Source organism: Budorcas taxicolor, chromosome 4 (assembly GCF_023091745.1).
Source record: "Budorcas taxicolor isolate Tak-1 chromosome 4, Takin1.1, whole genome shotgun sequence".
Taxonomy (NCBI): domain Eukaryota; kingdom Metazoa; phylum Chordata; class Mammalia; order Artiodactyla; family Bovidae; genus Budorcas; species Budorcas taxicolor.
Genome location: NC_068913.1, coordinates 104,381,352 through 104,403,749, shown reverse-complemented (window position 1 = coordinate 104,403,749; position 22,398 = coordinate 104,381,352). Strand labels below are relative to the sequence as shown.

General features: G+C 36.6%; 1 protein-coding gene across 1 annotated transcript in view; it reads right to left on the bottom strand.

Annotated features, from left to right (window-relative positions):
* The window catches only part of IFT56 (intraflagellar transport 56), a 36,777-nt gene that overhangs the window by 13,061 nt on the left and 1,318 nt on the right, over positions 1 to 22,398 (bottom strand). The window contains exons 2-8 of the mRNA XM_052638879.1: positions 20,824 to 20,916; positions 19,061 to 19,175; positions 17,290 to 17,339; positions 15,483 to 15,628; positions 14,330 to 14,501; positions 5,389 to 5,463; positions 1,090 to 1,192 (exon numbers count right to left, since the gene is read on the bottom strand). Coding sequence (XP_052494839.1) covers positions 1,090 to 1,192; positions 5,389 to 5,463; positions 14,330 to 14,501; positions 15,483 to 15,628; positions 17,290 to 17,339; positions 19,061 to 19,175; positions 20,824 to 20,916 — 754 coding nt within the window. The remainder of the gene's footprint in view (positions 1 to 1,089; positions 1,193 to 5,388; positions 5,464 to 14,329; positions 14,502 to 15,482; positions 15,629 to 17,289; positions 17,340 to 19,060; positions 19,176 to 20,823; positions 20,917 to 22,398) is intronic.

The window sequence follows — 22,398 nt, the reverse complement described above, 5'->3', positions numbered from 1 at the left end:
GGGTTCAAGCTAAAAATAAGCAACAGGGAAGTATATGCTTATGGCATCGTAATTATATAAGAAAAACATCCATTTTAAAATATATATATATATGTGTGTGTGTGTGCATATATATATATATAAAGTACATAGGAGTAAAATGACACAAAGGCTGGGACTCACTTTAAAATATTTCACAACAAAACTGGAAGAGGGAGGATAAATGAAGAAAGACTGGCAATATCTACAAGACTATTGTATCTGGGGTTATTATTTGGGTGTTCATACTATTAACTTTTGTTTTGTTTATGTTTGAAAGTTCTTAGAATAAAAATTAGTTTATAAAATGTATAAGGTGTTTCTTTAATTCTTGTCCAAAAGCTTATTTCTTTGTGCTGATGTATCAAATGGGAGAGAACTATTTGCAAGTTCATGGTCTCCTGTTAATAAACACTTCACATTTCCCTCGATGAGGATGTTGTCTGGTTGGTTCCTACCATGCACGTTAAACGGCCCACACTTAGTCCGAGGCCTATGACAGACTGCCAGCACCCCTGCGTGGGAGCTCCCACCCTGTGCTCACAACTGTGAGACAACACATTGCTTAGGCCTGTGCCTCCAATTTATCCTTACTTAGGGGCAACAAATACCATCCTCACTTCGCATCTTAATATTTCACAGAAGCTGGGGGCACAAGGAAACAGAAAGACAGATAATTAGAGCAAATAAAAAAGTTAATGATGAGAAAGAAAAGACACAAGGAACTGTAGATGGACATTACACACAGAGGAACACACAGAAAAGAAGAAATGAGGGAGGGAAAGGAAAAACAACAGAAAACCTGAAATAAAATGAATAGAGGACAAAGGGCAGAAAAATAAGAGAAAAAGAAAAAAACCAGAATGGGAAGCAACAGAAGAGGGAAGAGGAGATAAAGAGAAAAGGCACAACAAATAAATATCAATAAATTTGCTCTGTCCTGTGAACCTGCTACAAATATATTTTTGGAAGTATTATGAAGTGATTTTAAAGGTTAAGCAAGTAGTTCAGTTGGAGAGTAAATGTTCTAAAATGTCTTACATAGGCAAGATCAAGACACATTTCTCTTACCTTGACGAAGATAGTAAATCACTAAGTTTAGCCTAGCTTCAGGAATGACATCAACCAGGGGAGGCAAAACCTGCAAAGCCCCTTCTCCTCCTCGGAAAACTACCTAAAGAGAGAAAAGCCATTATTATGGCAGCAAATACGAGTATGTTTATTGGTGGAAATACACGCGGAGCTGGCACAACAGTTACTCTTTGGAGGGACAAATATATTTTTGAAGCTTTCTCTATACACACATGACCTTGACCTCATAAAAAAAAAAAACAGGCATCCTAGGGACTTCTCTGGCAGTCAAGTGGTTAAGACTCTGTGCTTCAGTGTAGGGGCTACGGATTTGATCCTTGTTTGGGGCAGTAAGTCCCATGTGTTTCAATGGCCAGAAAAAAGTCATCCTAAATGTAAGAAATAGAATAAAGGCATAGCCCTATTGCATATATTTCCTTTTCTCCTCATAAGAACTATACGAAACTCTTAAAGTACCCAATAATTAATGAAACTTTTTTCTAGACAGATATTCTACATTAAAAACTCCATGAAGGAATTTATGAAATCCTTCTGAGATTATTTCCTCATCTCTAAATGGCATTAGTAATGTCCACCTTTCAGAGTTATCATAAGAATGAAATAAGTTAAAGTGGGCTACATGCATGGCATATCATAGGTTATATTTTGTTTTATTAAAATATTAGTAAATATTCATTAACACCCACCAAATGCCTGGTATTGTAATACCAGGGCTACACCAGGAAAAAGTCCTTCTCCTGTCTGACTTATACTATAGTGATACTATAGTATAGAGTCCTGTCTATAATATATAGTCTGTACTCAAATGGGGAGAGACCTTCAAAGAGCAAGCTTAAGTATGCTGTCATATGGTAATAAAAGCTACAGAGGATGGCTAAAACGAAAACACCATCCATGAAAGGATGGTTTTACACGCTGTTTTGTACCCACAGCCTAGCACAGTATCTGACACATAGTAAATTATTTCACAAATAAATATACAGAAATCAAGGCAATCAGGCATAAACTACCTAATCTCTTCTTTCTATATCAAAATATCCATCTGGTCATTTTTTTTGGTTCTCCTTGTCTAAGATGTTCCCTTCCCTTGCCAAGATTAATTCCTACAATTGTCTTCTTTGATGTCATGATTTTAACTCCATTTGGATCTTGTTTCTGCAGTAATATTCTATTTCATTAATCCTGGTCCACTTCTCAACTTTCAATATGCACAAAGGTTTCTACTCTCTTGAAAAATCTTCACTTCACTTGGTGCCACTGTTCCCTCTGAAGAGCATCGTACTTTTTCTCCTTTCTTCAATGCCACACTTGAAAAGTAAGTGGTTTGCTGTTTCAGCTTCCTCTCTTCCTCTCTTTAACCTCCCAGAAAACTTGCTGCTGCTCCTCTGCACACTAATAAACCCATTCTACAAGTCACAAATATCAACCCCTTTGACCAAATTCAATAGACTTTCTTCTCTTCTTGCTCCATGACATATCCGCAGTTTTGACACTGGTGGCCACAGCATGACAATAAAAGCACTAGTTACTAAATGCTTACTGTATGCTGTATACTGCCTGAGGTACCTTACATATATTACCTCATTTCATCTTCACAAGGAAATAAGGTAGGTGCTGTGATTTCCTCTATTCTACATAAGAGAACATAGAGACTCATCAGTGTTTAGTGACTTACCCACAGTTACAAAGCTAGTATATAGTGTACTTGATTTTGACATCAGGTCTGACTGCAAAAGCTGATGTCAGTAACAATTTGTACTGCTTAATATTTTTTTCAGGTTTTATCTTAAACTATAAAATTCATCTGTATTTACTAGAAAAAAACTTACATATGGCAACCCACTCCAGTGTTCTTGCCTGGAGAATCCCAGGGACGGGGGAGCCTGGTGGGCTGCCGTCTATGGGGTCACACAGAGTTGGACACGACTGAAGTGACTTAGCAGTAGCAGCAGCAGCATTACAACAGGCAAAAGGAAAATTACCATTTTCTCACTTTTCTTTTTAATCCCACCCTCCAAGTATAACTCCCATCACTAGCTAATATGCACCTTCCAGTTATATGTATATATAAAGGTTCTCTACCCTGGCTGTATATCATATCCACTTGGAAAACTTTTAAGAGAAGTACTGATAGTTGAACCTTAGCCCAACCATTCAATAAAAATCTCACACATTAATATTTTAAAAAATCTCCTGGGTGATTAAAACGTGTAGTTGTAATGACATTACAACTTCTGTGGTGGCGTCTCTGGTGGCTCAGACAGTAAAGAATCCACTGCAATGCAGGAGACCTGGGTTCAGTCCCTGGACTGGGAAGATCCCCTGGAGGAAGGCATGGCAACCCACTCCAGTAGTCTGGCCTGGAGAATCCTCACGGACAGAGGAGCCTGGTGGGCTACAGTCCATGGGGTCGCAAAGAGTCGGACATGACTGAGCGACTAAGCACAGCACAGCACAATGACATTACAGTCAGAAGCAACCTATGTGTCCATCAACAGACGAGCTGAATGGACAAAGAAGATGTGGTCTGTATATACAATGGAATATTGCTCAGCCATAAAAAATAATGAAAAATTTGCCATTTGCAACATGGATGGACCTGGAGGGCATTATGCTAAGTGAAATAAGTCAGACAGAGAGACAAACACTGTTTGATATCACTTATATGTGGAATCTAAAAAAAAAATGCAACACACCAGTGAATAGAGCAGAAAAGAAGCAGACAGACTCACAGATATAGAGAACAAACTAGTGGTTACCAGTGGGGAGGGCAGTATGTGGGGGGTGGGGGAAGTATAGACTATTGGGTGTAAGACAGGATATAAAGACGTATTTGTATAACACAGAGCACATAGCTGATATTTTGTAGTAACTGTAACTGGAGTATAACCTTTAAAAATTATATAAAAATTAGAAAACTTTTATAAAATGACTGTTGACTATTGAACAATGGTAAGGGGGATTGTTTAAAGGCGCTGACTCTCCACACAATTGAAAATGCAAATATAATTTACAGTCAGCCACCCACATGCAGGGTTCCTCCATATATGAGGATTCAACCCACCTCAGATAGTATAGTATTAACGACTGAGAAAAATCTGTGTATGAGTGGACCCATGCATTTCAAATCTGTGTTGCAGAAGGGGTTGTACATTATGTAGGTGTTTTCTCTTGCCTGCCCTTTTTTGAGTTATTTTCTTATTCTCCTCTTTCAGCCCCTTAAATACCAACACTCTCTTCAACAATATTTCTCTTTTTTTTAACTTTTTCTTCAGCTATCCCTACTCTTATGAAAACTCCTAAATGTTAACCTCTTAATCTTCCAGTCTTAATCTCTTTCCAAGTTTAATTTCCAGACTACTCTCTCTAACATATCATATTCTCCACAAAAATGAATCTGGCTTTAATTTATAGACTAAATTAGAAGTGAAAAGGTTAGAGGCAGGAGCTCATAATGCAAAATAATCTCAGAAAACTCTGTGATGGAGGCCTGAGTTAGAGGAGGAATGGAATAAATAGAAAACACTGCCAACGAATAATTAATAGGATTAAGTGACTGAGTATCAGATATAAAGGGGAAGAGACCAGCTACGGTTTTCAGCATTGGTACTGGGAGACTTAGTGCTAATGAAGGTGCAGAGAAATCAGAAGGAAATGGTGTAGTTATTATTATTGCCATATTCACACAAGGAATCTGAAACTCAACAATACTGAGTAATATGCTCAGTGTCCCCAGGTGTCTGAGTTGAATACAGCTGCTCTGCGCCCACTTTACTGCTGAGTCAACTGAATCAAACTTGAAACTTATCTGAATCTCTTTTTTTTTTAGCAACTATCCCAGTGCAAATTTTCTGTTCCAGTAAATTCAGTCTGCTCACATACGTCTTCCTCATTCATTCATTCATGTCCTTGCCACTAATGAACCCTTTAAATCCAAGTCATTCTTCAAAGACCAGCTCAAATTTTACTTTCATCAGAAAGTAAAGGATTTTCACTTTCATCAGAAAGTAAAGGATATGTTCCTTTGTCTTTGCCAACAAAATGAACACTTGGATCTCACTGCCTCACACTTCTTTCTAAAGTATGTGTTACTGCCTTCCCAGTAAGGAAAGAACCTGGTATCTTAAACTTATTCTCTCTCCTCCACAAGAACAAAGAATTCACTTGGAGTAGAGAAATACTTGTTGAGATATTTCCCTTCATTCATCTTCCCAACCACTGTAATGTACCCAAAATAGGGTAGGCCTCAAATCATCAAGACTGGAAACTCTTATTCACCAGATTGTGCCTGATGAGCTCTTTAGCAAATTCAAAGGAAGAAGAAGCGTTGTCCATCAAGCTTTTGAGTTCTGCCTGAAATTAAAAAAAGGAAAGGCTTATGAAAATGACAAGTGTATAGTTCTTACATTACCTGTAAGAATTACGAAGTTTTATAGCTTACAAAGAATTTAACATGCTGCTTCCTTTGTTCTGCAGGGCTCTGAGAAATAATCAATGTAATTATTATTCTCCTCACTTTACAGATGAGAACCTTGAGGCTTATAAACATTAAATGACTGAACCTCTAAGCAGCAAGTCTGAAACTGGTGAACCCAAATCTAAAGACTCCTAGAGTTAGTCTTTCCTTTCAGGTGATAAACTTTTAACAACTAAGGTTGGTTATTTTTCTTTATTTAACATTTTATATTAATTATTTATGTATTACTTATTATTTTTGACTGCACTGGGTCTTTACTGCTGCACGTGGGCTTTCTGTAGTTGTGGTGAGAGGGGGCTACTCTTCATTGAAGTGTGTAGGCTTCTCTTGTTGCAGAGCATGGGGTTGAGGTACTTGGGCTTCAGTAGCTGCAACGCTCGGGCTCAATAGTTCAGTAGTTGTGGTCAAGGGCTCTAGAGCCCAGGCTCAGTAGGTATGGCGCACAGGCTTTAGTTGCTCAACGGCAGGCAGAATCTTTCTGGACCAGGGATTGAACTTGTGTCTCCTACATTAGCAGTTGGACTTTCAACCACTGTAACACCAGGGAAGTCCACTAAGGTTGATTCTTCAATCGGACCATTCCACCTGTGTCCTGAATTTTCCTATACTTTCTTCCTGCTGAATTGGCCTTTATTTACATGATGCAATCAATGTACCGTCTCCCTTCTATGTTACTATTTATTAGAACTATCAGATCTCTTTTGTTTTATCCTGCTTCTTTAACTTCCCCTAGGACAAATGGTCAGCCATTTCTACAGTGTCTTTAGTAATGTCTGAGGCTTATTTATCCACTTCCTCAGCTTTCTGCTATTCCCTCTGGCCATCTATAATTTTGACTAATTCTCACCTTCTTTTTCTACCTCTATCAGTGGATACCTAAGATTTTCTGGATAAAATAATTAAATTCTTGACTGTTCTCACTAAGCACTACAAACTTGTTCTACCCGATGTCATATGGGTGCACACCTATTTAGCAACCTTTTACTAATCTCCTCTTGTCTACAGCAGGAATTCCAAAGTCTTGGGTAATATTAGGCTAGTTCAGCAGTTTTCAAGCTTTTTGATCTCAAGATCTTTTTTAAACCTTAAAAATTACTAAGGATCCCAAAGAGTTTTTGTTTAAGTGGGTTACAGCCATTCATATATATTGTATTAGAAATTAAAACAGAAATTTTCAAGTATTCAATTAATCAAAAGTACTAATAAACTAACTACACATTAACACAAATAACATATTTTTCATTAAAAAAAAAAACTGTATTTACCAATACAAAAATTTAGTGAGAAGAATGGTACTGTTATCTATTTTTGCAAGTCTCTTCAATGTCTGCCTTAACAGATGACAGCTTGATTGGCATATCTGTGCCTGCAATCAACCTATTTTGAAATCATGCTGTCTCTGGAAAACTTCACTGCACACTCAAAAGTGAATGAAAGTGAAAAGACAAAATCGTTTAGTATTATGAGGCTAGCTTTGATCTCAGACAGGGCCAGCCAGGACAAAAGGTGAGGCAAGTGAGATGAGCAGAGCACAAAATTTAAAGCAGCACTCACTGCACATGAAAAGATGCTCAACATCATTCTAGCTATCAGGAAAATACAAATCAAAATTACAGTGAGATTCCAAGCCACACCCACTGGGATGGCTAGAAGGAAAAAGACAGATAATAACAACTGTTGGTAAGGATGTAGAAAAATTGAAACTCCAAACTCTTACACACATTGCTAGTGGGAATGGAAACTGGTGCAGCCACTTTGGAAAATAGTCTGAAAGTCCCTCAATTAAATATAGCTACCATATGACCCAGGAATTCCATTTCTAGGTATATGCCCAAGAGAAATGAAACATATTCAAAACATGCCCCAAAACATGTATAAACATGTTTACAGCAGCATTATCATAATAGGAAGAATGTGGAAACAATCCAAATATCCATCTCTGACAACTGGAAAGATACAATGTGGTATATCCATACAATAGAATATTATTTAGTGATAAAAATGAATGAAGTACTGAAACATGTTATAACACAATGCACTTCATAGACATTAAGCTAAAGTAACACAGGCCAATCATAAAAGGTTATATATTATTAATATATGACTCCTTTTTAGAGGAAATATCCAAAACACACAAATCTATAGAAACGGAAAGTGGATTAGTAGCTGTTTGGGGTTGGCGGGATAGTGGTTGATAGCTATAGATTATAGAGTTTCTTTATGAAGTAATGGAAGTGTTTTAGAATTGACTGTGGTGGGAATTCCCTGGCAGTCCAGTAGTTAGGACTCAGCACTTTCACTGCCAAGGGTGTGGGATCAATCCCTGGTTAGGGAAGTTAGATCCTGCAAGCTGCATGGTGTAGTCAAAAGTAGGGGGGGGGGGTGTTTAAAAATAAATAAATAAACGAATAAAATTGACTGTGGTGAAGATTAAACACAGTGGTGAATACACTAAAACCTACAGAACTGTGTATTTCAAAAGGGTGACTACATGGTACGTTAGTTATACCTCAATAAAGCTGTTAAAACATAGAGGTATAAATAGAAGACGTAGGTCATCTTATTTTAGAGTTAAAATGACTTGTCTAAAAGTACAAAAACATAATGGAAATCATGTAAGAAATATTCCTCATGATATACATGCTTTCACATTCAAATTTTCTGTGTCCTATATTTAAAATGAAAATCCCTTATGATTATACAGTGGAGATGACAACTAGGTTCAAGGGATTAGGTCTGGTAGACAGTGTCTGAAGAACAATGGACAGAGGTTTATACATTGTACAGGAGGTGGTGACCAAAACCATCCCAGAGAAAAAGAAATGCAAGAAGGCAAAGTGGCTGAATGAGGAGACTTCACAAATACTTAAGAAAAGAAGACAAGCAAAAGGCAAAGGAGAAAGGGAAAGATATACCCAACTGAACGCAGACCTCCAGAAAATAGCAAGAGATAAGAAAGCCTTCTTTAGTGAATAATGCAAAGAAAGAGGAAAACAATAGAATGAAAAAGGCTAGAGATCTCTTCAAACAAACGAGATAACGGGAACATTTCACGCAAAGATGGGCACAATAAAGGACAGAAATGGCAAGGAATCACAGAAGTAGAAGGATTAAGAAGACGTGGCAAGAACACATAGAAGAACTGAACGAGAAAGGTCTCAATGACCCAGATAACCACAGTGGTATAGTCATTCACCTAGAACCAGACATCCTGGAGTGTGAAGTTAAGTGGGCTTAAGGAAGCATTATTATGAACAAAGCTAGTGGGCGTGATGGAATTCCAGCTGAGCTATTTCAAATTCTAAAAGAAGATGCTGTTAAAGTGCTGCACTCAATGTGGTAGCAAATTTGGAAAACTCAGTAGTGGCCACAGGACTGGAAAAGGTCAGTTTTCATTCCAATCCCAAAGAATGTTCAAATTACCATACCATTGCACTCATTTCACATGCTAGCAAGACTATGCTCACAATCCTTCAAGCTAGGCTTCAGCAGCATATGTTCAAGCTGGATTTAGAAAAGGCAGAGGAACCAGAGATCAAATTGCCAACATATGCTGGATCATAGAAAAAAGCAAGGGAATTCCAAAAAAACATCTATTTCTGCTTCATTGCTAAAACCTTTGGCTGTATGTATCACAACAAACTGTGGAAAATTCTTAAAGGGATGGGAATACCAGACCGCCTTAACCTGCCTCCTGAGAAACCTGTATGCAGGACAAGAAGCAACAGTTACAACTGGACATGGAACAATGGACTGGTTCAAAATCGGGAAAGGAGTACATCAATGCTGTATACTGTCACCTGCTTATTTAACTTATATGCAGAGTACATCATGTGAAATGCTGGGCTGGATGAAGCATAAGCTGGAATCAAGACTGCCAGGAGAAGTAGCAATAACTTCAGATATGTAGATGATACCATTTTAATAGCAGAAAGCAAAGGGGAACTACAGAGCCTCTTGATGAAGGTGAAAGAGGAAGGTGAAAAATCTGGCTTAAAATTCAGCATTCAAAAAATGAAGATATGGCATCTGGTCCCATCATTTCATGGCAGATAGATGGGGAAAAGTGGAAACAGTGACAGATTTTATTTTCTTGGGCTCCAAAATCACTGTGGACGGTGACTGCAGCCACCAAATTAAAAGATGCTTGCTCCTTGGAAGAAAAGCTATGACAAACCTAGACAGAATATTAAAAAGCAGAAATATCACTTTGCCGACAAAGGTTCGCATAGTCAAAGCTATGGTTTTTCCAATAGTTGTAAACAGATGTGAGAGTTGGACCATAAAGAAGGCTGAACATCGAAAAATTGATGCTTTTGAACTGCGCAGCAGGAGATGACTCTTGAGAGTCCCCTGGACAGCAAGGAGATTAAACCAGTCAATCCTAAAGGAAATCAACCATGAATATTCATTGGAAGGACTGAGGCTGAAGCTCCAATTCTTTGGCCACCCAATGTGAAGAGCTGACTCTTTGGAAAAGACCCTGATGCTGGAAAAGTCTGAGAACAAGAGGAGAAGGGGCAACAGAGATGAGATGGTTGGATGGCATCACTGACTCATAGACATGAGTTGGAGCAAGCTCCAGGAGTTGGTGATAAACAGAGAAGCCTGGAGTACTGCAGTTCGTGGAGTCCCCCAAAGAGTCAGACAGGACTTACTGACTCAACAACAACACTAATATTTAAAACATGTATTAGTGTTTTGTGTTTTCAATCTAACTTGTCAATCTTTGTCATTAATTGAGAAACAAAACCTTTTAGATATAATAAAGATAATTTGGGTTTGTAAAAGGCAAAACAATAAGCTTTTAGAATATCAGAGAACAAAATTTGGGCTAGGAAATATTTTTTTAAACAAAATACAAAAAGCACTAAACATAAAGAAAAAGATAAATCTGACTATGTTTCAGCCTATAAAATCTTTGATAATTGCTCAGCTCACTATCTACTATGTATATAAAGATAAGGACTTTATATACATCATAAAAACCTACAATAATTCAGTACTATTATTTTGCACACTTTGTACTGAAACCACATAGCTAGAAACCTAAGATTGGAATTTGGATAAAATGTCTTTATCCTCTGAAACTATTCCTTCCTTTCACAAGCATCCTATACTCACTGCTTCTATTTCTTCATCTACTTGTCTTTCTTCTGCCATATCCCTTAGGACATTTCTCAGTCCAAGAGGTTACTCATTCACTCCTTATCTCCTTGACATCTAGCTTCAACACTCAATAATAATGATACTCTAATCAGCATAGGAAATACCAATTATGAAACCCAATGGCTTTTTCTTAATATTCATCTTTATTGACCTGTTTTGAAGCTCCTCCTTTTTTTAAACATGACTCGCCCTTAATCTGTTAGTCATATTTTAAATTTCTCATTCAACCATTACTTCATTGGCATCAACTTTGTGTATACATTGTGCCAGGTCCTGGGATATAAATGTCACAAGGCTCAACTCTCAATAAGCTTATCTAGATTAAAGATAATTAAAGCAGGTTCATGAGGCCTTGCTCCAGTAGGACCCACCACCATCTGGACCCTAAGGGGCCCCATGCAGCTCAGTGCCATGGCTCTGTGCTACCCCATGACCATGGGCATCAGCAAGGCCTACAAGATGACTAAGAATGTGAGCCAACAGAGCTATAGCCACTGTTACTGTGGGCACTTCACCAAGAACCAGCCTCATGATCTGAGAGGTCTGCAGCTTCACTCCTTAGGAGTGGCAAGCCATGGAGCTGCTCAAGGTCTCTGAAAGCAGGGCCTCAAGTTCATCAAGAAAAGGGTGGGGACACACATCCATGCCAAGAAGAAGGGAGAGGCGCTGAGTAATGTCCTGGTAGTCATGAGGAAAGTTGCAGCCAAGGACAGAGCTCCTTCCTCTCTGTGAATAATAAAACTTGTTCAGAAAAAAAAAAAGGTAATTAGGCAACTACCAAACAATAAGCATGATTTTATATATAGATATAGAATCATATATATAGCCATATTATTACCAATTATTTGTTGGTAAGATATAATAACCATACTGTTTGATTATATATATATATAAAATCATGATTGTTATTTGGTAGCTGTATTATTACATGTGTATGTGTATATACATATATATAAGTTATATATATATATATATGTATATATATATATATATATAAGCTAAGAGCAGAGAAGAATGCACACCTAAATTTGCATTAAATTTTAGTGGTTACGTCTATGGGCTTTATTTTTTGTTTTGTTTTGTTTCTTTTTTTAAATTTATTTTTTAGTTGAAGGATAATTGCTTTACAGAATTTTGTTGTTTTCTGTCAAACATCAACATGAACCAGCCATCTATGGGCCTTAGAGATCTGAATTTCTCACTTGTTAGTTGTATAACCTTGGGCGAGTTGTTCGAAGGACTTTAAGGATTGAATGAATCATTACATAATATTTCATGCTTACTAGAGAAGAGCAGAATGCTTTGGTGTTTGGGGAGAGAATGAATTATAATATAGAGCCCATTATAAAAGATACTAGAGGAATGGTTGCTTTTAGAAGGTTTAATAAAACTATTATAAGTAAAAACAAACTATATCCTATTGCTGTCAAAAAAAAAAGAAAGAAAGAAAGCTCCTAAGGGTACATTTGTTACAGTTGGAGTTCTCTACTGCTGGAGAACATTATACAATCAATATGTAATCTGCACGGGCACAATTTCAAATGAAAAAGCATGCTTTTAGTGAATGAGAAGTACAATTTGCCGTCCTGCGTTGGATAGCATTAGATCTAGAACATATTGGTTAGCCATGTCACCCATTCCAGACGATGGAAAGAACATGTGCAGACAAAATATAAGCATTTAATAGGTTGGACCTTTGCCAAAATTGGCAAAGCCCCCAAGACTGACTCAATATAGAAAGACAAAAATATACTTCTTTTATTTATTTTAACCAAAACTCTAATTAAAGATCAAATTGCAAATCCAGTTTACTATTAAACTGCTGATGCTGGGAACCAGTTAATTAGGCAGGGACTTTAGCTGAAATGAGGATATCCAAGAATGTATTTTATTTCATACATAAAGCAACCGTTCCATTGCATACTAAGCAATTTAATTGTAGGCATTTCTTTTGCCTCAAGTGAGCACCTTTATCAACACAAGCCATGAAAAGTGAACCTGAGCAAATGTTAAGGATATACGTTCTCTATCCACCAGCTGATAAATGCGGTTTCACTCACCAACTCAATCTGCTGTTAGTGTAAAGTATATCAATAGTGCTTCCTGCCATTACACAATAAATTTTGTTTGATATAGTAGTTCATTTTCTAGTTTCAATTTCTTCCTTCCTCCCCCTATTCTGGACTTCCCAGGTGGTACAGTGGTAAAGAATCCACCTGCTAATGAAGGAGGCGCAGTAGATGCAGGTTTGATCCCTGGGTTGGGAAGACCCCCCTGGAGGAGGAAATGGCAACTCACTCCAATACTCTTGCCTGGAAAATCCCATCAATAGAGGAGTCTGGCGGGCTACAGTCCATGGGGTCACCAAAGAGTCAGACACGACTGAGCACAATCATTCCTTCCCCTAATCTAGGCTGGTATGATGCCACTTACACTACCTTTTGGGCAGGGTGTTGGCACATAAAGAAATTTTGCATTTAAATTTTGGTGGCTTCTGACATCAACTAAAGTAATGGCCAAGGAAGTAATTTGTACTCATGGACTCCCTCATAGGGTTAACCTAAACATATCTATACATAAAGTATATTCAAATATATATACCCGAATCTGTATAGATATAGTATAGAACATGCTATCTATTTATATCTATGTTCATACGCATATATATGTGTATGCGTGTGTTTGTGTGTAGTTTAATAAAATGAGATCATAATGTATGGACTCCTGTATACTCTGAGTTTCAAATAAAACGAGAACTATAACAACAAGGAAACAAATCAAAAAAAGGAAAAAAGAGAGAGCTATTTAACAGAATTTATCCACAGGATTGTCAGGAAAACTAAATAATGAATATTAAGTATTCTGCACAGTGCCTATAAGTTAACCACTTTCTAACTACTTATAAAATGCCTCCCACTATTGCTTCTTGGGGTAACCTTAAAGGAGATACTGCAGTATCACTAAGCAGAGAAAGGCACTCCAGGAAACAGAATGGAGTGTACAAAGCCAGGGCAGTAGGAGGATCTGGGTGTGTGAAACAAACTCAATGACCGGACTGAAGCGAACAAAGACGAGAGGCAAGGAAATTATTTGGGGAGTTGAAACAAGAGGTAAGGAGTGCCTGAACGAGAGCAGTGGCAAAGCAGGAGGCACAGAGAAGAGAGGTATCTGGAACCAAAATGACAGGAACGGGTAGGAAATTAGAGTGCAGATGAAGGAGAAGAGAGCCATGGGCACTCTAGGTTTCTGATTACGTGTTGATGACTCTGAGCCACAAACATATTTCAAAGAAGCAGAAGTACTTGGTTTTTAACATATTTATGGTAATGTAAGACACAGATAAAGATCATCTATAGTTTATCAGATGCACACAGAGAATTCAGAAGTCAACATTCTTTTTTAGAATATCTGGTAAATATAAATATTTATACAGTTGGCTTCTTATAGAATCACACTGGCAACAACAAAGGGATATTAATCAAGAGCAACAGATAATAGTTTTATGAATAACCTGGGAAGTATAGGGTAACTCAAACTGGAATTAAGTGAATTAAGAACAAATTTCATCACTACCTCAGCGGCTTTGCCATTGTAAAGGCGAAAATGATTACAGGCCTTAAGATTGAGCGCGATGGTGCTATCAGGAATCTGCTGAAGATAAACAGCCAGAACTTCTTGAGACACGTCATAGTAATCCAACTTGTAGTAACATAGGGCCACATAAACATTGAGGGCAAGGTATTCCCTATTAGATGAAAAAAATTAAGGATTAACAATTTAAGTCTACTTCACAAAAATATTGTCAAACTACAGACATTTTTAATGGCTCAACTGGACAGTAAGGCAAAGAGGACATTTCTTTTTTTTTAAAGAAAAAGGCAATATGATCAGTGTAGTCTTTTTCTTTTTGTGTTATAATATTTGAGTGTTTTGATATAAGCCGAGTAAAAGATGACAACTAGAGGAGAAAGGGAGAAGTTCAACTACTACCTCTTCATGTTAAAAAAAAACCCCACAAAACTAATATAATCAGTAATGAAGTATAAATGCAAATAAGCTGACACCATACAGAACATGGACAGACAAGGCAAGTAGGTTGGATACCTGAGAATGGAACAGGTGGGAGACTATGACAGTACTGCAAAAGGAGGGAGAAGGGAGATGGATGAGACATTTTGGGATGCATAAGAGAGACCAAGTAGTCAGTGATAAAGTTGGAATACTAGTTCTTTAGAATAGTTTGTTTCTAGTTTTGTCAGCAAATCACCTTCAATGTAACTACAACACTGAAATGGATACATCTAGACCATGCATTTTCAACAGGTGTGATATCAGCCTCAAAGGGGTGAAAACTGGTTCTTATGGAGAGATGAAAAATTGGTTCTTATGGAGAGATGAAAAATAATATTTATTTTATATATATACATACATAGATATACATATAGTACATATACAGATATCTGTATACGGATATACATACAGTACCTACCCAGATATACAATATACCTGTGGTACTGAAACTTAATGGGAGGGCAATTAAGAGGGGGAAAGACAATAGACAATAAGGAGTATAGCCTATAAGGAGTTCTTAATCTCACCAGATTATTAGCTAAACAGACTTGAACACACGGTGATATTAGAACCAAAGGACACTAGGTCTTAGCCAAACTGGGTACAGAAGAAAGTAACAAAATGAGAGTTCAAGGAGGAGTAACAGGACACACACCTGTTATCTAGCAGTATTCGCTTGTAAATATCAATGGCTTCTTGGTAGTGAGATCGCATATAGTGGATTGAGGCCAAACTGAGCTGATCTTCTGTGATATCCTGAAGATTCTGATGGAAGTTCATCAGTTTCTTCTCATCATTAAACTAAAGTTGTAAGAGAGAAAAAAGACATAAAAATTCATGTTAGAGTATGGTTAGAGAAATCAATACTTATGTAACACAAATTTAACTCCACCCATCCTTCAGCCACTTGCCTCTGTTCTCCCTATTTCTCTTCAGCTCCCAGTCTTCTTTATCTCTCCTTCAGACAAAGGATAAAATAGTCTCTAGAGACAGAGTCGTAGCCTTTAGTTACAACTCATTAATTACTTAACCCCCCCCCTTCTTACTTTCTGTTTCTATTTCTTTCTTTATATCTTCTCTCTCCCTTTTTATTTTCTATGTTTCTATCTTTTTTATATGTTATTAGAGAGACATTTACAATATGACATAGAAAAGTAGAGAATGAACGGATATAAAAAGATGTAATAGGCAACCACTAACAAAAAGAGAGCTGATAGAGCTACACAAATGTGACAAAGTAGTGTTTACATGAAGAGAGAGTTTTAGAGATAAAGACAGACATTTCATAATGATAATGATAAGTGTTTCCATTCACTAGATGGACATAACAATTCTATATCTGTATGCCTTAATGAGAGTCTGCAAAACATGTAAAGCAAAAATTGAAAGAACTAAACAGAGATAATTACAGCATGAAAATTTTAAATATACCAAGAATAATTATTTTCAAATACTACCTCTATCGATAAATTTCCTGTAAAAATTTAGCACTATCAATTAACAGTTTTAAATTTTTATTGTTCATACTCAATAACTCAATAAGTCTATTTCTTGGATGTTAGAATTTCATTTTTATAATTAAAATCAAAACCAATCTTGAAGCCAAATAACTAGGAAATGCTGAATGAATTGTGGCACGTGCATATGATGGATTGTTATTTAAAAAGGATGGGTTTGAAGACTAGTGACTCAGGGATACGCTCATAATTTAAAGGCAAGTTGTAGAATACAGAGTATATATTTAACATAAATCTCATTCTGCAAAATGAACAAAAATACAAATATCCATATAAAAAATGATTACCCCTAAAGAGATATGCCCAAAGGTTGAAATATAGTTAACTTTAAATGTGGTAGACGTTTGAACAAACTCTGGGAGATGGTGAAGAAAAGGGAAGCCTGACACTGCAGTCCACGGAGTCACAAAGAGTCAGACATGACTTAGCGACAGAACAACAACAACAATATCTTTTTATTGCATATTTATATTTTGATTACTACCATGTGTGATTTTATAATATGAAAAAGTATTAAGAAATAATTTTTTGATGATCATCAAAATTATTGCCAGAAGGCAGGCAATTCAGAAAAGTATGTATTTATTTTCAGGAGTCACGACAGGCATCTTTGCTTCTGTTTCCTAAGAGATAATAAGATGGTGGAAACAAACTAATCATAAAAGACTACTGCTTAAGAAGAACTAAAACCTAATATCTCTAAATAAATTACCAGGGTAAAAAACATTAATGGGGGAGAAAAATTCTATAAAATTAATACCTATATTCTACTTGCTCTAAACATATCAATAACAAGAATTTCTACTTAATTCTCTTTCACCCATGCTGGTAACAAGAAAGAAAGAGAAAAATATTTTAAAAACAAAAGTTTTAATTTATGTCAATTAAAAAAGGAAAACAAAATTTTACATTTAAAAAAAAAGTGTGAAATAAGCACAGAAATACCTTGTGAGCCAAGTGGAAGAGGAGGCGGTTTTGAAGTCGGCTTTTTGGAGCTGAGGAAGAAAATCCAAGGTGCTTATTAAAGATCTCAATTGTGTGTGGCACTCAGTCCCTTGTAGGAGTGACATGAGGCTCAGATAAGGATATTCCCAAATCCTCACTCATGGGATCCTGCTACGTCTCTGTATAATACATATTATTTTAGTCTAGTCCTACTGGAGTAGAAGGAACATCATCAAGAACCAGAAGGAAAACACTCTGGGGTTCTGCTCGTGCCCACACTGGTTCTTCCCGACTCTGTTGTGGTAAAGCACAGCCTGCACTCTTCACAATGCCCGCAGCAGCCCATCCTGTGTAGTTCACACGCGGAACTAAACACGGGAAGCAAATGTTGTGGTCCTATCAGTACATATAGGAATCCAGTGTTGTCAGTTCCTTCTGAACTCTTCTTTTCATTGTTACACTGCCATGTTTTCCTAAATGGGGCTTCTCAGGTGCCTCAGTGGTAAAGAATCTGCCTGTCATTGCAGGAGACGCAGGTTTGATCCCTGGATCACAAAGATCCCCTGCAGAAGGGAATGGCAACCCATTCCAATATCTTTGCCCAGAAAATCCCATAGACAGAGGAGCCCAGTGGGCTACAGTCCATGGGGTCGCAGAGTCAGACTCAACTGAGAACACTCGCATGCTTTTTCCTAAATACTAGCCCATTCTCCACAGATCTTCTGGCATGATAATCTGCCATCTAAAAGAGACAGCCAAGCAAAAAGGTTAACATCTTTTAAATTCCAGATCCCCGTTGTGCTCTTGGAGAATCTTCCTAATTCTGGACACTCAATATTATTAATCTATCTCTTTACAACAAAAAGTCATACTTCAATGTTAAAAAAGAAAAAATATATATGGAAAGAGAGAGAGGTACCTTGATCACCTTACATGCATCTAACTGTTTTACACACAAAGTCTAGAAGCATGAGATAAATAACTCAAACAAAGACCATTATAACTGAATTGGGAAAAACTACATCAGTAAATTGAAACAACTTGGGTACAAATCAAGAGATTTTCCATGACCTTGAACTGAAATTCTATCTAAATATGTATGTGCCAGTTAATTCTCTAAGAATTCTACTCTGGAATACACTCGTCACTCACATATTTCCTAACAAATATTCTTTTGCCTACTTTCTCTATTTTTCTTTGATTTTAATTTGATTCATACTCTAATTATTCTTAATCTTTCCTCCCATATTTCAATTTTGCCCTACACTTATTTGCAAATTTGAATTCACTTCTCCTAAGTTGACTGACCTCATGAGTCAAACAAAAGGGAAGAAATCTGGATTCTTCAAGCTGAAATTACTAGGCTTCTCATTTAGAAGTAGGGCAAGAAGCTATAAAATCCACATTCATGAGAGCTTGACCAACTATACCCAACTCCTACCAATAGCATGAATGTCCCACCACAGGAGGACCTAAGAAAGGCACCTTGTCTTTTTCTTCTCTCATCCTTCTGATTTTTGGCTGTAGATTCTGGGGAAGTGAAGTAGGGAGGGTAAGGGTTAGGCACACAGAGATTAACTCTGTCTTTAAAGATAAAGTTGCTAAGATCCAATATGCTTTGAAGAGTAGAGCTTTTCTTTCTTGGTTTTTTTTTTTTTTTAGCTTTTTAATGTCACTTGATTTTTCCTTGAGAAAGGTATTAAGTTTAAAAATCTCCAAAATGACTCTTAGTATTAGTGATGAATTTCAGATATTAAAAGGGCTCATTTACCTTTAAATCCAGCTGCTTCAGCTTGTTTATACATTCCAAGAAAGAAGTAGGTACAGGCTAGGTTCACCCAGACTTCAGGATTGCAATTTTCTTCTTTTGTTGCATTTTCATATTCCTGAAATATACAATAAGCAGAGATCCCTTATAGCAGTAAAGCAATCAATGGGCCATTCCTTTATATATAATGGAATAGGAGTTCTTTATTGGGCAATTTCACATTTAGGAGAATTCTATACGCTCTTTAGGGCTTCCCAAGTGGCGCTAGTGGTAAAGAACCTGCCTGCCGATGCAGATGTAATTTCAGTCCCTGGGTCGGGAAGATCCCCTGGAGGAGGGCATGGAAACCCACTCCAATATTCTTGCCTGGAGAATCCCATGAACAGAGAGGAGCCTGGAGGGCTACAGTCCACAGAGTCGCAAAGAGTCGGACACGACTGAAGCGACTTATCACGTACACACATGTGCTCCTTATATTCTATACCTGTAATATTAAATACTGCAGTTAGGGCTCAAGCCTACCCATGTGGGACTGTTGCCCATAGAACCCTACACTTGTTTTATTTTCTTTCCCTTTTAATACTGATATGGGCTAACAAACAGCAGAAATGAAAAACAACTAAAATATTTTGTTTTTGCTAACTTAAAAAGACATTTAAAAAGATATTAAAAATGCATAGTTTCAGCTAACTTAAAGTCTGATACCTTAATACGCTACAAATTTTATTTCATTCTAATTGTTTTCTGGCTTTGTTTACTTGGCTTTACATTTTAAAAATTTGGTCTTTGAGGGTTTTTCCTTCCCTGTTAAGGACAGTTTCTGAAATTCACTTTGTCAACTACATTTTCCACATACTCTTTTACTATCAGTCTTTACCACATGCCTATTTTCTTTTTTACTCCATTTGACCTACTCTCTCTTCTCCTAAATCTTTCACAAATACTACCAGCTTCTATTCTGCCCTCTTCACATCTTTACTTTTCCTTCACTGATTTTGTTGCTTTTGTTCATATCAGTTTCTCATTGTGTGATCTTGGATATTTTTCATTTTAGTAGTGGAGGTTTTTAATATCTTTAAATTACATTTTGAGAGTAAGAATATGTAAGAAAGGTCAAAATAATTTCATTTATGAGTTAAAAATCATTGACATAAGGCACCTACAATTTTATGTATAGCCATAATTCTATAGATTGTTAGGTTTACAATGTAGGGTTGTAAACCCATTGTAGGGTTTACAATGACCAAGAAAAACAATTTTCAAAACTATACTTTTAAAAATATAAAAAATAAATACTATATTAAAATATTTTAAAATATAAAGATAAAATAATATTTCCTATGTCTAAAATTAACCTTTCAAAATAACCATGAACATTTTTTGAGAAAAGAATCATAAAACTTTTAATCAAAAGGGCTTATTTTTCTTCTCCTGAAGAGTTCCTTAAGAAAGACTAATATTAATATATTGAACAATCTCATTAGTATATATCTAAAAGGAAAGAGTAAACAACATTGCTACATATACTTGAATATATATAGAAGATTCCCAAAGCAATACATCAAAAAAGATTCAATGTTTACTCCTGTTAACAAAGAAATAGGATGGAGGAAGGCAGACAGGGTGACTTTTTTCCTTTTTCCTTTGTTCCCCTCTATATTGTTTGAATTTTACCATAAGCATATATTATTATAATACAAAACTTAGTAACATTTCAAAACCCTACAGTTATTTAAAAAAACAAAACAAAACAACTTTAAACTAACCTCCAAAGCTCTCTTGTAGTCACCCAGGTGAAAAGCACAGTATCCAATCCACAAATTAGTATCCTCTTCTTGTTCCCCAACATGACGTTTGAACTTCACGTTAAAATTTCATGAAAAAAAAAAATCATGAATACTTTGAATGGTAAGCCCTTGTTTAAAAAACTATGTTATTAATGAACAATAGGAAATTGCAAATTATGGAAGCAAGATAATCTCAGTTTAATCAAACTGATACCTACAGAACTCAGCATAATTAACTACCTTTTCCTCAAATATTTCACAACTGTTTTTGTGTTTACTGACACCTTACTCCAGGAAGTATCTAAGAGTTATCCTCATAAAAATTCCAGGTGATATATAAGGATCATAAGAACTCTGTGAAATATTTAATGCCAAATAACTGAAGGTTAGAGAAATTAAGCATTGACCTGAAGGCCAGACACAGCCAGTAAGTGTGGGGGAAGGGACCACACAGCCAACTGACTCCAAAGCCCATGTTTTCACCCCCTATCCCATGTTCTCCTGCATTTAACTTCACACTTCAAACCTGTCCCATGAGCACACACATATATTTATTCATAGGTTATAACTTTTCACTGAAGATAAGGCATTAAATCCTTCTATTACCCTTGAACAGGCTTGCCAGGGCCTATAAGAATTAAAGATTTTAGAAAACCACCTAATCATTTATGTCCATTGTGGAAAAATATTCATGAATTCATCATCCAATGAAAGAAAAGTCCTGTTTTGGAGGAAAGGTGTGAGATCCTGAAGGAGAAGTCTGAATTACCATGAGCTTTTTTTATTTTTTTTGGTAAAAGGAGATTTTTTTTTTCTACTTTATGTGGTGATAAGTCAAAAACATAGGTGAAAAAGTAAAAACTAAACAGATCATTGTTGATTTGTAGGAAGGAAATCTAAAAAACAGTGGAAATATGTACACGTATCATGATTCACTTTACTGTACAGCAGAAGCTAACAACATTGCAAGGCAACTACACTCTAATAAAAATAAGATAAAATTTTAAAAAGCCAATCATTGTTACAAAACTTCAGGTGCCTTGACCAGTACAAGATGAAGATATCTGCTGATACTCTGTCTAAATAAAAACTTACTCTTGTAGCTAACTCTATAATATTAGAAATTCTCCTTTCACCTAGAGAAGGAAATGGCACCCCACTCCCGTATACTTGCCCGGAAAACCCAATGGACAGAGAAGCCTGGTGGGCTACAGTTCATGGGGTCACAAAGAGTCGGACACCACTGAAGCGACTAAACAATAACAACCTCTCATCAAATACTGTGAATTTGAGTGCAGTGCCTTAAGTCTGAAGAAACTCTTATTTGAGGTCTCCCTGAATTTGCCCCTGGAATTCCCTGGAGCCACAACAGAGCTCACAGGCCCTTCCTCGTCCCAGACCAGGGCAGTTCCCATTCCCATCCATCATGGCACTTTGGCTACCTAAGAATGAAAGCATAGAGCTGAGCCTCCCTGGACAACTTAAAGGCAGCATGGGATCACACAATAAGGAAAGTGTGGTCACTTCCTTAAAGAAAAGAGAAAAGAGAAAAAG